The 15,206-nt window shown below is 30.2% G+C and overlaps 6 protein-coding genes across 6 annotated transcripts; 3 read left to right on the plus strand and 3 right to left on the minus strand.

Moving 5' to 3' along the window:
* Positions 1-32: 32 nt before the first annotated feature.
* On the plus strand, positions 33-3,432 carry OCT59_011191 (uncharacterized protein; the record flags this gene model as incomplete). The annotated part of the gene is made up of 13 exons (XM_025314468.2): positions 33-59; positions 168-239; positions 364-377; positions 467-549; positions 631-657; positions 728-877; positions 969-1,178; positions 1,253-1,377; positions 1,447-1,607; positions 1,678-1,810; positions 1,896-1,960; positions 2,028-2,106; positions 2,176-3,432. 13 exons carry the CDS (start codon positions 33-35, stop codon positions 2,881-2,883), a joined length of 1,854 nt encoding a protein of 617 aa, XP_025185081.2. The 3' UTR covers positions 2,884-3,432.
* OCT59_011192 (uncharacterized protein) lies at positions 3,221-5,080 on the minus strand. Its single transcript, XM_025331609.2, has 9 exons — positions 4,849-5,080; positions 4,719-4,757; positions 4,591-4,643; positions 4,499-4,517; positions 4,387-4,422; positions 4,201-4,317; positions 4,014-4,128; positions 3,856-3,929; positions 3,221-3,778 (listed from the first exon to the last, which is right to left on the minus strand). The coding sequence occupies exons 1-9, from the start codon at positions 5,060-5,062 to the stop codon at positions 3,462-3,464; spliced, it is 984 nt and encodes a 327-aa protein (XP_025185082.1). The 5' UTR covers positions 5,063-5,080; the 3' UTR covers positions 3,221-3,461.
* A 152-nt stretch (positions 5,081-5,232) lies between these two features.
* On the plus strand, positions 5,233-5,937 carry OCT59_011193 (uncharacterized protein). The gene is made up of 2 exons (XM_025314470.2): positions 5,233-5,530; positions 5,596-5,937. Exons 1-2 carry the CDS (start codon positions 5,277-5,279, stop codon positions 5,621-5,623), a joined length of 282 nt encoding a protein of 93 aa, XP_025185084.1. The 5' UTR covers positions 5,233-5,276; the 3' UTR covers positions 5,624-5,937.
* OCT59_011194 (uncharacterized protein) lies at positions 5,592-8,268 on the minus strand (the record flags this gene model as incomplete). The annotated part of the gene is made up of 9 exons (XM_025314469.2): positions 5,592-5,878; positions 5,949-6,257; positions 6,328-6,677; positions 6,744-7,281; positions 7,349-7,544; positions 7,614-7,686; positions 7,760-7,960; positions 8,026-8,113; positions 8,185-8,268. 9 exons carry the CDS (start codon positions 8,266-8,268, stop codon positions 5,717-5,719), a joined length of 2,001 nt encoding a protein of 666 aa, XP_025185083.2. The 3' UTR covers positions 5,592-5,716.
* A 2,303-nt stretch (positions 8,269-10,571) lies between these two features.
* On the plus strand, positions 10,572-13,264 carry OCT59_011195 (T-complex protein 1 subunit alpha). Its single transcript, XM_025314471.2, has 9 exons — positions 10,572-10,668; positions 10,901-10,986; positions 11,084-11,421; positions 11,506-11,687; positions 11,764-11,890; positions 11,957-12,132; positions 12,205-12,521; positions 12,593-12,907; positions 12,972-13,264. Exons 1-9 carry the CDS (start codon positions 10,590-10,592, stop codon positions 13,014-13,016), a joined length of 1,665 nt encoding a protein of 554 aa, XP_025185086.1. The 5' UTR covers positions 10,572-10,589; the 3' UTR covers positions 13,017-13,264.
* OCT59_011196 (uncharacterized protein) lies at positions 13,159-14,539 on the minus strand. The gene has a single exon (XM_025309082.2). The coding sequence runs from the start codon at positions 14,457-14,459 to the stop codon at positions 13,251-13,253; it is 1,209 nt and encodes a 402-aa protein (XP_025185087.2). The 5' UTR covers positions 14,460-14,539; the 3' UTR covers positions 13,159-13,250.
* Between the last annotated feature and the right edge of the window lie 667 nt (positions 14,540-15,206).

A 15,206-nucleotide genomic window follows, 5' to 3' on the forward strand; every position in this document is an offset into this window, starting at 1 on the left:
TAACTATTCGATAAATACAAACTAACAAAAAAATGTCACTTTTAAAATGGATTGGCATGGTAAGCTGGTTTTTTATACCTAGTTTATTTTGCTATCTTGCAGAAAATAGATTTGAATTTACGCAGGAAAAAATATAACTTTATTTCTCTAACGTGATTTTCTATTAGGGTGATTCGAAAAAAACTACTGCCAACGAGCCCTGGAGTAGTGGGTCTGAAAAATATTTCGGCTTGGAAAATGTAAGAACGTTTTTTAAATTAACGACTCTGAACAGAAAGTTTATAAACTAAAGAACTACGAAAAACTTTTATCAAAACAGCATTAACACTTTTTTCTTTTGTTCGTGAACATCAACGTTTACAGTTCGGAAATACCTGGTAAGATTTTGTTCTAAAATTATACAATTTCATTAACTTTTTTAATTTTATTCATTCAATCAATCATTCATTTATTTATATAACATTAGCTATTGCAATTCTATTTTACAAGCTCTTTATTTTTGTAAACCGTTTCGAGAATGCGTTATCAACTTCCCGAATGGACAAAATGGTTTGTTAGCTCCTTCCATGTCGCATATTAATTCACAAATATTAACATCATCACTTACGAATGATACTGTCTCTAAAATAGATGTAAATGCCACATCTGAAAATAAAGGTAAGTTATTTTTACTTGGTATGTTTAATCTAAACTTTATTTCACTAAACAATTCATATCTTTTTTTCAGCGAATAGTGATATATCATCATCCAATGGACTTAATGAAGATACTTTATTTAGTGCATTGAAAGAATTATTTTGGAAGATAAGTAGTCAGAAAAAAAGAACTGGTGTTATGGCGCCGAATGGATTCATAGCAAAATTAAAAAAAGAAAATGGTAAATTTTTATTCTCTTTGTAGTGTATGTCATTGTTTTATTAACATTATATTATTTATTAATTTTTAGTTTTATTATTATTTTTGGATAGAACTTTTTCGTACAACGATGCACCAAGATGCACATGAATTTTTAAATTACACTCTTAATGCTATAGCCGAGAATGTAATAGAACAACAAAAGAAAATGGAAGAATTAGAAAGACAAAGAGAACAAGAGCAACGCTGTGACATCAGTGAAAAGTCAAAATCGTCAGTAAACGGTACAAGCATAAACGAAAGTGAGGAAAGTGGCGTTTCAGGTAATTATTATAGAAAGTATTTCATAATAATTTAAATTATAAAATTCTCAAGTATATAATTTTCCATTTCAAAGCCGATGAAAGTTCTTTCAAAGGATCAGAAATTAATTCAAACACATCCTCTTTAAAGACAACTTGGGTACATAAACTATTTGAGGGCACTTTAACAAATGAAACGAAATGTCTGACTTGTGAAACGGTGAGTTAAATAGAAATTTACAAATTTTTTTTAATGTTTTTGAATTTTTATTGATATTGTAATGTTCAGATCACAAGCAGAGATGACCCTTTCCTTGATCTTTCCATTGATATTGAACAAAATTCTTCTGTTACGTCTTGTTTGAGACAATTTTCTGCAAGCGAAATGTTAGTTCACCAGGATAAATTTTTTTGTGACGTGTGTTGTGGATTACAAGAGGCCGAAAAGAGGTATGCACATTACATTATGTTATATTTTTCTCTAATTAAATATAATGAACTTATCAAATTCTTTTGATAGGATGAAAATTAAAAAATTGCCCAATGTATTAGCGTTACATTTAAAACGCTTTAAATATCAAGAAAGGTTACAGAAATATATTAAATTATCATATAGAGTAGTGTTTCCTTTTGAATTACGACTATTCAACACGGTAATGTTGCATTTGAGATATTTTAACGATTATCTCTATCACAATATAATATTAATACATATATATATATTTGATTTTGATATAGTGTGATAATATTAAAGATCCTGATCGCCTTTATGAACTTTATGCAATTTGTGTCCACATTGGAAGGTAAGATTTATGCTTATGTAATATGCATATTCATTTTTTCAAATGTATTAACAAAATTTCTTTAAAGTGGCCCATATCATGGCCATTATGTTACATTGGTAAAGAGCATGGGACAATGGCTTTTATTTGATGACGATACTGTAGAGGTACGGTAATATGAACTTTATGGTTAAATAGTCTTATAATTATTATTAAACTATTTTTTTCTTTATTAGCCTGTAGATGAAAGTGAAATTCACAAATATTTTGGAGATATACCGGCAACTGGATCAGGTTATGTGTTATTTTATCAAGCCTGTGATTTAGATTTAAGTTCTCTTGGTCTACCGTATTCTGTTTGGGCAAACAATGTAGCCTCTAGTGCATCATCAGAAGTATCAGCAGAGGGTGCTGCTGAATCACATTCTATTGATGCACAATCCACGTCAACTACAATTAATGGTGCTGATAATAATAATAATGTTGCATCTTCAATAAACAATGAAGAGCCTAAAAAAGAGCGTCAAACTCCTGTAAGGGAACCATCATTTTCTGAACGTCTGACGACTATACTACCGAGAAAAAAAGATAATAATCCAGATAGACGTAAATCACATGGTGATCAAGATTCAAAGGACAATGATGACAATAATACACATGAAAAATCGTCGTCACAAGAAAAAGAAAAAACATCATGGTTTACAAAATCTAATAATAAATCAAACAAAGAAAAAGACAAAGATAAGGATAAGAAAGATGATAAAGACGAAAAAAAGACTTCGTCAAACCTGGAATCGTTATTCGAAGAGGGTACTAATAACACACAAACGAGTAAAAAAGATAAGAAAGCAGAGAAAGAAGAGAAGAAAAGAGAAAAGAAGGCTAAGTCAGAGAGTAAAAAAATGGAAAAATTAGCAGCGTCTAATGGAATTAAAACAATTTAATACTATTTAATAGAACACTACACTAAGGAACAAGAGAAATGGTTGGTTTGAGGATTAAATAAAAAACTTTCTTCCTTTTTTTTTATGAAAATCGTTTTTATTATAAATAATGTTCTTCCTCTTTCAGCTATATTCTGATATTATTTCTTTATCTTAATTTAAAAAAATATATATATATATATATAAAGGTGCAATGGGTCACCGCCTTAATTTTTTGTTTACGTTAGTAGCAGTATTCACTTGTATGATATTATAAATTACGAAAACTCATTATTTTTTCTTTAAATCAAACACTAATTTCTTTAATTCTCATTCAATTGTCCAAAACACTTATTATTGTACATTAGAGGACTTTTTATTTTCAACTTTTTTTTTTTAATATGGGCTATTTAGAGGATAGGATTAAAGAAAAATTTTACAAATTTAATCGACTTTTTTTAATTATAAATTTCTATTTCAATTTCCCACTATTGCTTTTTTTTGTCGTCTTTTTAAAAGTATGATAATCAATATACCTGTAAGAACGTTTAATCAATAAATTTAAATTATATATATACATTGATATTATCACTTCGAAATTATCTATTATCAGTTTCTGCAAAGCCGTACGCGGTGTACGTATCATCACTTGCTGTAGTAGTAGTAGTAGAAGAATAATCACTATAATCATTGTTCCAATCATAATAGTCGTAAGAATTATTATTAATTGAACTTGTGCTATAACTAGGTGAAGATCGCTTTTTTCGTGTTCTTCTATGAAAATAGTTATTATTGTTGTTGTTTCTTCTACCAAATAGGTAACCAGTTAAACCACCACCTAAAATTCCTGTCCAAAATCCTGGATATGGAATATTTTCCCTTCGATATGCACGCCTAGTTGATGATGATGACGAATCTATAATAAATTGGAGAAAATAATTTAATGAATGATGTTTTAAAATTAAAATTGATTTAAATTTATTAAAACATTACCGCGATTAAGGCGAGGTGATTCTCCAACTCCATCGTCCGAAGTTCTAAATTCTTGAGAATGAACATTAGTAGGCCTACGTAAAAAAAAAAATTATTTGGAAAGTTGTTTCTAAATAAAATAAATAAAATATAATTTACATTGTAGCTTATTAACTTACCTATTATTTCTATTATTTCCTCTTCGTGTCCTCATACATGATAAGTACATATTATATAAAATGTATCCAATCATACCAAGCCATGCAATTCCAAATAATGTACTAAATAACGATTCTTTAAATAAACAAATGATTGTCAATATCAAAAAATATTTATATGAACAAATATATATTATAGCATACTTACTGTCTTCATCATCGTCTACATTCACATTATCGAACCAATTATTAAACCATTGTTTTTTCTTTCGATCATTAGTATAATCATTGGTGAGATATAAAGTATACTTAAGACCACATGATCCTACACAAAATAAATTGTATATAAACTGAACTGAGAGAATTTACTATTTTTTATTTCGATTGGGTTTACCTTTTAGGACGTATTGATCATTTGGATGTTCATAACCTGTAAATACAAGAAATATTGTTATTTGAAATATATAAAAAATTGCGCATTTAATAATTAATGAATTAGATGAAACCTTCACAAGTAACCTTTAACTAAATTGAAAAAGAGAAAAAACATTAAATTTTACAAAGAACAGTTAACACAATAATTCAAACAAATACATACACGTCCAAATTTTAATGATTTAGGCAAATCTGCTTCACATTTCCAATTGGGATCTTTAATAAATATTTTATTAGAGGTTAAAATTACGAACAAATCCTTTTATAAAATAATTAAATATTTATACTAACTTATTCCATCCAATCCAATGTTTCTACACTGAATAACATCTAAAAATAAAGTGAAAATAAGATAAATAAGATAATAAACATAATTATTGAATAACTACAAACTGAAATATAAAACACAAGAATACAACACCAGGTTCATAACGACAGCCTGCGTTCCCTCCGATACATTCTATTTGTTTAATGGGTTTATGTCTTCTCCCAGTTGTATATTTTCCTCTGTACAGAGTAAGAGCTCGAACTTTTTCCAAAAGAACTTTATTATCCCAGCCCTCAACCACAAATGTCAGGAGGCACAGGCTTATTAATATCACACTAATCACACTCGATACAATTTGTATTTTCATTATAAAACCCAAAAGTTCAAAGAAATAAAGAAATAATATAGTATTAGTATATTATTAAATAAAATTTATTACTAATACGTTATTGTTTATAACTTTATTTGGAAATTGGGTATCTTGTTCAACGTGTTCGATCGTGTATAACCTCAAGTTGGCTTAACCCTGTGACGCGCGATATTTTAATTTTTATTTGTAATAAAAATAATATATTGCAAATATGCTTCGTCGTAATCCCACACGTTTAGAAATTCGTCAAGACGACGTCGAACAACTTCCTAAGCTTCGAGAAGTCTATCAAAAAAAGCTTTCTCAAAAACCGGGTATAAGTGGAAAGGGCAAAAGAAAAAGTATTGAACTAGAAGATACTATTCAACGACAATCACAGCAACAACAGCAGTCACTTCAACAACCACAGGAGCAACCCATTCCAATCGTTGGTACAGAAGAACTTCGTAATTTGAAAAATAACATGTAAGATTATTAATTTCTAGCCTTAAAATTTAATTTAATTAACATTTTTTAAATATTTTTTATAGGACAACGCAAGAAAGAATTGGTTTATAATAGTTTTGTAGAATAAATATAATAATTATATAGCCAAAATTTAAATTGTATACATTTAAGTTATTTAAGTTACAAATTTACTATTACTATTGATTACTTTTGTTCTTCATCTTCAAATTCTATTAAAACTTCTTCAGCAGCGACTGAACTACCTGGTTTAACATTTATCTTTTTAACCTTACCTACACGGGAGGCACGTAATATGTTTTGCATTTTCATGGCTTCAACGACAGCAACTTCAACTCCTTCATTCACCTGTCCAATAAAGAAATTTTTAATGAATACTATAATATAAATTTATACGTATTAATTTATTGAAACTTACAATGTCTCCAACGTTAACCGCTACGCTTATAACAGAGCCTGGCATAGGACTTATGATAACTTTCGATAAATCTTTCTTTGGTTTTTCAATCATAAATTGACTTAATTCGTGCTGTCTTTTATTGTGAACAGTGATATCAAATTTCGTTCCCATATATTGAAGACGGAAACCAACTGGTAAAGGATCCAAATATTGTACAGTAACAGATCTTTTCGACTGGTTTGGAACAAGTAATTGAGCATTTATTAAAGGTGACTCTAATGGCCATTGAGCATTAACTATGGTTGGTGGATGGCTTTCTACTATGACCTTTATATAAAGATAGTTAATAGTTAATGAATGAAATTCATCTTTACTAGTGATTACAAATTAATATTACCTGATATTCATCTTTGTGTTGCAAAGTAGTACTTCTCCTTTCAACATGCACATTAACGGTTTCAATTTTACTATTATTGTTGTGTATCTTAACCCAAAGATTCCAATTGTTCGGTACATTTCTATTCGAAAAACTTTCATTACCATCTTTCCAACACCAATTACGTACATCCCTTTTAGCATGAACTAATGCAGCGATTGAGGCAAGTTCAAATAAGGAATCGTTTTTAAGTATATGACCCTTGAAACCTTCTGGATATTCTTCTGCAAGAAATTTGGTAGAAATGTTTCCAGACTTAAATCTTGAACTTCCAATAACTTCACGTAATAATGGAATATTGTGCGTAACTCCTTAAAAAAAAAAAAAATTACTAATTAAAGCACAGGAATTAAATAAAAGTTATGCAGAAATTATACCTTTTATAACATATGAATCCAAAGCTCTTCCCATAGTTTGAATAGCTTCATCTCTTGTTTCACCATAAGTAGAAAGTTTGCAAATCAAAGGATCATAATAGATGCTAATTTCACTTCCCTCAACTATACCAGAATCGCAACGGACTTCATGTTTATCTGTCAAGCTAACAGGCTCGATATATTTACTAAGACGTCCAATAGATGGCAGGTATTTTTCAGGATCTTCGGCATATACACGCGATTCAATAGCCCATCCTTTATATTTAATATCTTCTTGTTTCATGAATAATTTTTGATTTGCTGCAACACGAATCATTTGTTCAACCAGGTCGAGGCCCGTAATGTACTCAGTGATAGGATGTTCCACTTGTAAACGCGTATTCATTTCAAGAAAATAAAAGTTACGTTTAGAGTCTACTAAAAATTCAACAGTTCCAGCTGAAACATATCCAACATGCTTAACAAGAGAAATGGCTTGCTCTCCCATAGCTTTACGAGTAGATGTGTCTAAATGTACGCTTGGTGCCTCTTCGATTACCTAATTTTAATTAGATCAAACATTATTTAAATCTGTACAACTTTCAAAAACAGACAATGATTATTACTTTTTGATTTCTTCTTTGAATAGAGCATTCACGTTCTGGAAGATATACGGCATTTCCAAAGTTATCGGCTAATATTTGTATTTCAATATGACGCGGATTGTCAATATATTTCTCAATTAATAACCGATCATCGCCGAAGCTTGATTTGGATTCTTGTGACGCAAGTTTGAACCCCTCAATGACTTTTTGATCGTTCCTAAACAATAATACGAGATTATTTTTATAAAAAAAAAAAAATTCTCAAACAAGATTATCATACACTCACCAAGCAATTCTCATGCCCTTACCACCTCCACCCGCAGAAGCTTTGAGCATAACAGGGTAGCCAATCGAACGAGCTAAGAAACATTTAATTCATTAAATTAATATTAATATGCAAACTATTCTGCTATTTTTTAAATATAACCCTACAAATTTCCAAAGCATGATCCGTATTCTTAACAACTCCGTCGAAGCCAGGAATGGTGTTAACACCGGAATTTTTGGCGATTATTTTACTTCGAATCTTATCACCTAAATCTGCCATTGCTTTCTCACCAGGTCCTATAAATACGACACCAGCTTCATCCAGGCTTTTTACAAAATGTGAATTTTCTGATAAAAACCCATAACCTAAAGTACAAGAAATATATTAAATTGAAGGATTTAAAACTATCAGAGAAAAGTATAATTTTAACCTGGGTGTACAGCTTGTGCTCCAGTTTCTTTAATAGCATTTAAAATTGCAGGAATCGAAAGATAACTTTGATCCGAAGGAGGCGGGCCCTATAATTCGATATCTTAAGTAAAATACTTCTAACCTTTATTGAAAATTAATAAGTAAATTGATCACAAACCACACGAACTGCCTCGTCTGCTAATATGACATGTGAACTTCGAGCATCTGCATCAGAATAAATAGCAACTGTTTTTATTCCCATTTTTTTAGCTGTTTTAATTACACGAACAGCTATTTCGCCTCTATTTGCAATTAAAATTTTATCAAAAGTCTATAAGGTGAGAATTTCAAATAAGTTTAATTATATACAAATTTTCCTTTTCAAACGAGGGAAATAACTATAACTTTCCTTGTCATTTTTGACTAGCGGTATATTCGAAATTATACCGGAATAACTTGAAACGAAAGACGATTGGGATTTTCGGAAAGGTACACATAAAGTGAGACAAGAAGTCGCGCTCTTTCGGTTTAAAAAGCTTTTATAGTATAATAAACGTGATCCTATGCATTTTAACGCGTTTAATTGGGAATTCATTATAAAATTATTAAAACGCTTAAATGAAAATGTTAAAATGAATGCTAAATTGAACGTCAAGTCGAATTTTAAAAATTATCGTACGATTTATTTCCTATGATTCTAATTGGTCTTTAAAGTAAAATTTAGGCACGTCCTGGGTTGGTGGCGCAGTAATTTATATGAATTATTATAACACAGCAAGTTTATTTCCTAACAAATGGCCATTAAAATTCATTTATAAGAATATTTTTGGCTGCTCTACAAGTTTGCTTAAAGGATGTAAGGAGGTTTTGGATGCGGCTTTTGACTGACTGAACGAAAAACAAAATTCGACTTTGCCGATCATATCCAAAAAAGTATAAATTAATTTTCCGACTAATCTATATTAAAATCTTAGTAAAATTAATTATAGGGTTTGGACAAGCAACCTTAACATAAATGTAAATATAGAAACAAAGTTAAGAGATATAGAAAATTATGTTAAATCAAATATTTGCTACAGTACTTTTCTTTTGGGTATTGGCTTCATATTCTTGTGTTGTTTTATTATTTTAAAAAATAATTAGTCTGTCACTCTGTCTTTTTGTCAAAATAAGTTATTTTGCATTTATACCGTCAATTAAGCACAAATTAGGAGTTGCAATTTTACGGCAAATACAACCTTATTGCTTCCTGAGTGGCACGAAGCGGATTTTTTTCTTCATAGATAGAAATTGATTGAGGTTAATAACGAAAAAATTAGTATTAAGTGGGCTTCATGCTGCATAGCCAATTTTTATGCTTTATTGAAAATATGTACTCATTTACACAATAAACTTTGATTATCTACATTTATATTATTAAAATTAATAAATTTCATGAATCCCTTGAAAGGGATATTCAGCTACATTTTTCAGACAATCTTTCTCATATAATATTATCTCTCCATACCATTTACCATTCTTAGAAATCAAAATTATACATTTTTCAGCAAGTACTATTAACTTTACAGCAACCACTTCTTTATCTCTTGTAAGTATTGTTGCAATATTACGAGAAAACTTATCATTCGCTGTCAAGTTAAAGTCTTCGACTCTTGATTCGTTTTTATCACCGTAAAAAGAAAGACTTTCATCAACGACAAAAGAAAGACCTGCAGCAACACACAATTTACTATAAAATTCTTTTTCTCCCACTGATTGTTTTGATACAATTTTTTTTTCTGTATTTATAAATAGCCTTCGTTAAAAAGTATCATACGACTTTTCCACGTTGTGTTTTCTTTGTTATTACCTAGTAAGTGGGTCAAGTATGGCGTAGCAATTTTCAAAAATTGTAAAAATAAGTTTATTAAATTGTAAAAAATAATTATTAAATTGTAAAAATAAGTTTTATAAATTGTAAAACTGTAAAAAATAATTATTAAATTGTAAAAATAAGTTTTATAAAGTTGTAAAATTGTAAGAAATAATTATTAAATTGTTATATGACTGATCATAAGTCATTTTAGTTAATCTCCTAAGACTAGGAACGGAAACCGTTACTGTTGCGAACTGAAATAAAAAAAAACGTTTCGCAATATTTTTTATTAAAATGATTAAAAACTATAAAAAACGGACCGATTAGGTATATAGATCATATGATCATACGATTATATAATCCTTTTAACCTTATTTTATAATATTAATTTCATATAGTGAACTTGTGTAATTAAATTAGCGGTGGTATGGTTTTTGGATTCATATTTTCTATATTTACAAAAGATTACAGTATACCCTTTCTTCTTTGTATAATGTTACTTGCACTTTCGTTTGTTTATTATTTCTAACTCCCAATTCTTCTTATAATAATTTCCTGTTATAATAATAAAACGAAATAATAATTTTTTTTTTTAACTTTGATTTCGGGGTACATGGGATACACCCTATATCAAATCTGCGCCAACAACCTGAGCACGTGATTAAAATTTTTTTGCAATCATTAAAAAAAGAATTTTTTATATTCTTATCAAACTTTTATTTAAAAATATGTTCCAACGCGATCGTAACCAATCACTCTTTCTTGGCGGCGAAAGAGTTTCTGGGAATGAGGTGCGCAACCAGAATGGTATGTTGAACTACGCTCTCGAGAAGCTTGGTTTGCTTGAAACTTGATATCTAATTATTATAATCCTTTTTATAACGCTTACTTTTAGTTTATCTATTGTGTGTGATAGTTTTTTTACAATTTTCACCTCTTAAATATCTACTGTTTAGTTTGAATAAAAGTACTTTTGAGGATACACGTTAGAAGTAATAAGTTTTTTTTTTTACTTATTTCTTTTATATTTTTTTACTAGTACTTGCTGTTATGTCTATCGCGAATATTGTGAAAAGTTCTCTTGGTCCAGTGGGATTAGATAAAATGTTAGTTGATGATATTGGTGTAGGTATTAATAATTATAAGCCATCTGAGAATCGAACAAATCGAATCATAATAATAAGAAGTCTGAAATGAAATGAATTATTTATTTATTTGTTAGGATGTTACAATATCAAATGATGGAGCAACAATTCTTAATTTGCTTGAAGTTGAACATCCTGCTGGACGAGTTCTTGTAGAACTTGCTCAGCAACAGGATAAAGAAGTAGGCGATGGTACAACATCGGTCGTTATAATAGCTGCAGAACTACTTCGCCGTGCAAATGAGCTCGTGAAGAATAAAATTCATCCAACCACAATTATTACTGGTTATCGGTTGGCGAGCAAAGAAGCATGTAAATATATTGCTGATCATCTAACTACCAAAGTTGATACATTGGGACGTGAATGTCTCATAAATGTTGCAAAAACAAGTATGGCTAGTAAGATAATCGGAACGTAAGAAAAATATTTTATTTATCAAATAGCCATTCATAATCTATAAATACCTCTTTAATTCTTATTTTCTTTAATGGTGTTAAGTGATGATGAGTTCTTCGCAAATATTGTTGTAGATGCAATTCTTTCTGTTAAATCCACAAACTCTCGTGGTGAAGTAAAATATCCCGTAAAAGCTGTTAATGTTCTCAAGGCTCATGGCAAGAGTACTCGAGAATCGATTTTTGTTAAAGGATATGCTTTAAATTGCACTGTTGCTTCTCAAGGTATAGTACTACAATAACTTGTATTAAGTTTATTATATTCTCCTATATTGAATATGTAACGTATATAAATTTCTAGCTATGAAGACAAAGATCACGAATGCTAAAATAGCGTGTTTAGATATGAATCTTCAAAAAGCAAGGATGCATTTAGGTGTTCATATCACTGTAGATGATCCAGATAAATTAGAGGATATTCGTAAGCGGTACATAATTAAACATCCTGTCGAATAATATTAGTTATATATGACTTATTTATTTTAATTACATAGCGAGGCTACCATTACTATCGAACGCGTTCAAAAAATTCTTGCTGCGGGAGCCAATGTTGTTCTTACAACAAAGGGTATTGATGACCTTTGTTTAAAATTCTTTGTAGAAAGTGGGGCTATGGCGGTTCGTCGATGTAAAAAGGAAGATTTGAGAAGAATTGCTAAAACTACTGGAGGTAATTATCAGTAATCTGCATTTATTTCAATTGAATAAATATTCACATTCTACACTCTTTAATAAAATCAAGCCACGCTTATTTCCACTCTTGCTAATCTTGAGGGAGAAGAAACATTTGAATCATCGTATCTTGGTACCGCGGAAGAAGTTATCCAAGAACGCATTTCAGATGACGAGTGCATTCTTATCAAGGGTACTAAAAGTCAAAATTCTTCTTCAATCATTTTACGCGGTGCCAACGATTATATGTTGGATGAAATGGAAAGATCATTACATGATTCATTGTCAGTTGTGAAAAGGACCCTTGAAAGTGGTAATGTCGTTCCAGGTGGTGGTGCGGTAGAAACAGCATTAAGTATTTATTTAGAAAACTTTGCGACAACTTTGGTATGATATTTATATTTAAATCAATAACATTATACTGTTAAGATAAATTTTTAATTCTAAAACTATTATAGGGATCGCGAGAACAACTTGCTATAGCTGAATTTGCAAACGCACTTCTTGCAATACCAAAAACACTAGCTGTAAATGCTGCAAAGGATTCTACTGACTTAGTTGCAAAATTAAGAGCATATCATAATACATCCCAAAATGCTGCACCGGATGATCCAAAGAAAGTTTTAAAATATTATGGCCTTGAACTTCTTAAGGGTGAAGTCAGAGATAATTTGAAAGCTGGTGTTCTAGAACCTGCTATGTCAAAAATTAAATCGCTGAAGTCTGCAACTGAGGCAGCAATATCCATTCTTAGAATTGATGATATGATAAAGGTTAGGGTTGTTTAATTTTTGTCGTCTTTGCACAATAAACATGTCTGATTACTTTCTTCATTAGGTCGAGCCGGAAAGAAGAGAAAGAGATGATGGTCATGATCATTAATCGCGAATATTATAAACCCGTGGAGAAATTAAAATATTTTATGTGAATAAATAAATTTATGAAATATAATAACGAGTTTATATTTTTTTGACGACAATGATTTATTGGTTAGATTTTAAATCATGGTTAATTTCAGTCGGAATTTAGGAAAGTGTAAAAATTGTGTTTATTTCAGATAATTTAAAAATAATTTCTGTACTTAACCAGGGGGGAATTCGCTCCATAAATGAATTTTTAGTTATCGTGAATTTCAATGGATCCCTTAGAATGACGTTCATTTTCCGAATGTTCAACGTCTATGTCAATACTATGCTTTGAACCGCCTTGATTTAATTCATCATTAACATTATCCAAATTTTGAACGTTTCTTTGATCAAACTTATGTACCAACTTTTCATAACCTCCATATTTATAAACAATTGTGGCAATCACCCAAGTGAAGACAAATAGACCAATTATTAAATAGCCAATAGTACCAAATTCTTCTCCAAGTGCCGCAAAAAAATTCCAAAAAGGACCTTGAAGATTCAACTTATCACCTAATATATTTAAAAGTTCTATAGTACCAACGACAAAAGCTATTAAAACTGAGAGCAATGTGATAACAAAATTGTAATATAATTTTCGAATTGGATTTATATAAGCCCATGTATAAGTTCCCAACATTAGTATACCATCAATCGTATCAATTAAAGCCATTCCGGATGTAAAAAGTAAAGGAAAGAACATAATTAACCAAATAGAAAGTCCTTGATTTGCCTGAATTGCAGCAATCCCCAATAAACCTACTTCTGTTGAAGTATCGAAACCGAAACCGAAAAGTACACCAAGTGGATACATCTTCCAACTGGCGTCAATGAATTTAAATACAGGTTTAAAAAATCTTCCGAGAAATCCGGAATTATTAAAAAGATCTTCTATATTTTCTTCTTCAAATGTACCAGTACGTTTAAATTTTCTAAGTGAACGTAATATAGAAACCAGTAAGAAACAATTCACTATTCCAATTATAAATAGGAAAGCTGCCGAAACACTTGTTCCAATAAGACCTCCTATTGCTTTAAGATCACCAAGTTTTTTTTTTACAGCAGTTGCAGTTATAGCAATGGCAAAAGTCGCAATTATGACAATAGTAGAATGACCTAAAGAAAAAAAGAGCCCAACTGACACAGAATATTGACCAGACTGTAAAAGTTTTCTAGTAACATTATCAATTGCTGCTAAATGGTCAGCGTCTACAGCGTGTCTAAGTCCTAAAGTATATGCTAACACGGATGTTCCCAATAAAGAGAAATTGCGAAAAGCAATTGCGGCTGCTATCCAAACACCAATATTGACAAGAATTAACCCCGAAAGGATTAAAATAATCTTTCTTTTAATAGTGTTTATGTTTGGTTTATTTAACAAAGGCGTCTGTGTTGTCATTGTTTGCGCGTTAGACATTTCTGAAGGTAATTCGACTTAAGTGTTTGTATTTCATCCATTATTATTTCTTTATTTTGAGAAGCTGGGATTATCAAAACCGTAAAACTGTAGATAACGGAAATCTAAGATTTATTTCGTAAATTGTGTTACATTAAACACGAATTCAAGCAAGATCTCGAGTCCGATTTTCACAGAAACACCAATTGAACGAACGAAATATGTAAGTTGTTGATCTATCACTATCGTATTCTTATTGCTAAAATAAACCTCATTCAAAAAAAAAACTATCAATTGTTAAATATTATCTAAGTGAAGAAAGTAATTGAACTAAATCGCATAAATTGTGATTCACTAAGGCGAAAACTTGAGCAGATTTCAGATACTAAATATTAGGCGGTGCTTCTTTTTTATCACCTGATTTCTTTTTAAATACTGAGAATTAGCAGAAGAAGGATAAATTTGGAATAAAACGAAATAGAAATGTTATATCACGAGTAAATGAACATCTGCTGTAGTGCTCTGAGATTACCCAATTAATTTCACGGGAATAAAGTGGATTCCTGGTAAATCAGTTAAATCAAATACATAGATAGACTTTCGAGTCATCTATGTGCTCAATTCATAAATAAGTAATACGAAAATAATATTCCAGTAATCGTGGAATGGTATAATGGTATAAATAATGTACCAGATCTTCAAGTGGAGAAGCCAGGATTAAATATTATAATTGATCGGCACTGCTGATCCTGATCCTAATGATCCTAA

The sequence above is a fragment of the Rhizophagus irregularis genome, chromosome 19 (assembly GCF_026210795.1).
Source record: "Rhizophagus irregularis chromosome 19, complete sequence".
Classification (NCBI taxonomy): domain Eukaryota; kingdom Fungi; phylum Glomeromycota; class Glomeromycetes; order Glomerales; family Glomeraceae; genus Rhizophagus; species Rhizophagus irregularis.

Excerpts from the sequence above, each read along its gene's own strand:
- OCT59_011192 (XM_025331609.2), bottom strand. The coding sequence starts at position 5,062 with ATGAAAATACAAATTGTATCGAGTGTGATTAGTGTGATATTAATAAGC. Across the intron at positions 4,644-4,718 it reads CATTGGATTGGATGGAATAA|ATCCCAATTGGAAATGTGAA; the intron begins GTTAGTATAAAT and ends TATTTATTAAAG. Across the intron at positions 4,318-4,386 it reads TGATCAATACGTCCTAAAAG|GATCATGTGGTCTTAAGTAT; the intron begins GTAAACCCAATC and ends TATTTTGTGTAG.
- OCT59_011196 (XM_025309082.2), bottom strand. The coding sequence starts at position 14,459 with ATGTCTAACGCGCAAACAATGACAACACAGACGCCTTTGTTAAATAAA.
- OCT59_011193 (XM_025314470.2), top strand. The coding sequence starts at position 5,277 with ATGCTTCGTCGTAATCCCACACGTTTAGAAATTCGTCAAGACGACGTC. Across the intron at positions 5,531-5,595 it reads CGTAATTTGAAAAATAACAT|GACAACGCAAGAAAGAATTG; the intron begins GTAAGATTATTA and ends TATTTTTTATAG.
- OCT59_011195 (XM_025314471.2), top strand. The coding sequence starts at position 10,590 with ATGTTCCAACGCGATCGTAACCAATCACTCTTTCTTGGCGGCGAAAGA. Across the intron at positions 10,669-10,900 it reads TGAGGTGCGCAACCAGAATG|TACTTGCTGTTATGTCTATC; the intron begins GTATGTTGAACT and ends TTTTTTTACTAG. Across the intron at positions 11,422-11,505 it reads GCTAGTAAGATAATCGGAAC|TGATGATGAGTTCTTCGCAA; the intron begins GTAAGAAAAATA and ends AATGGTGTTAAG.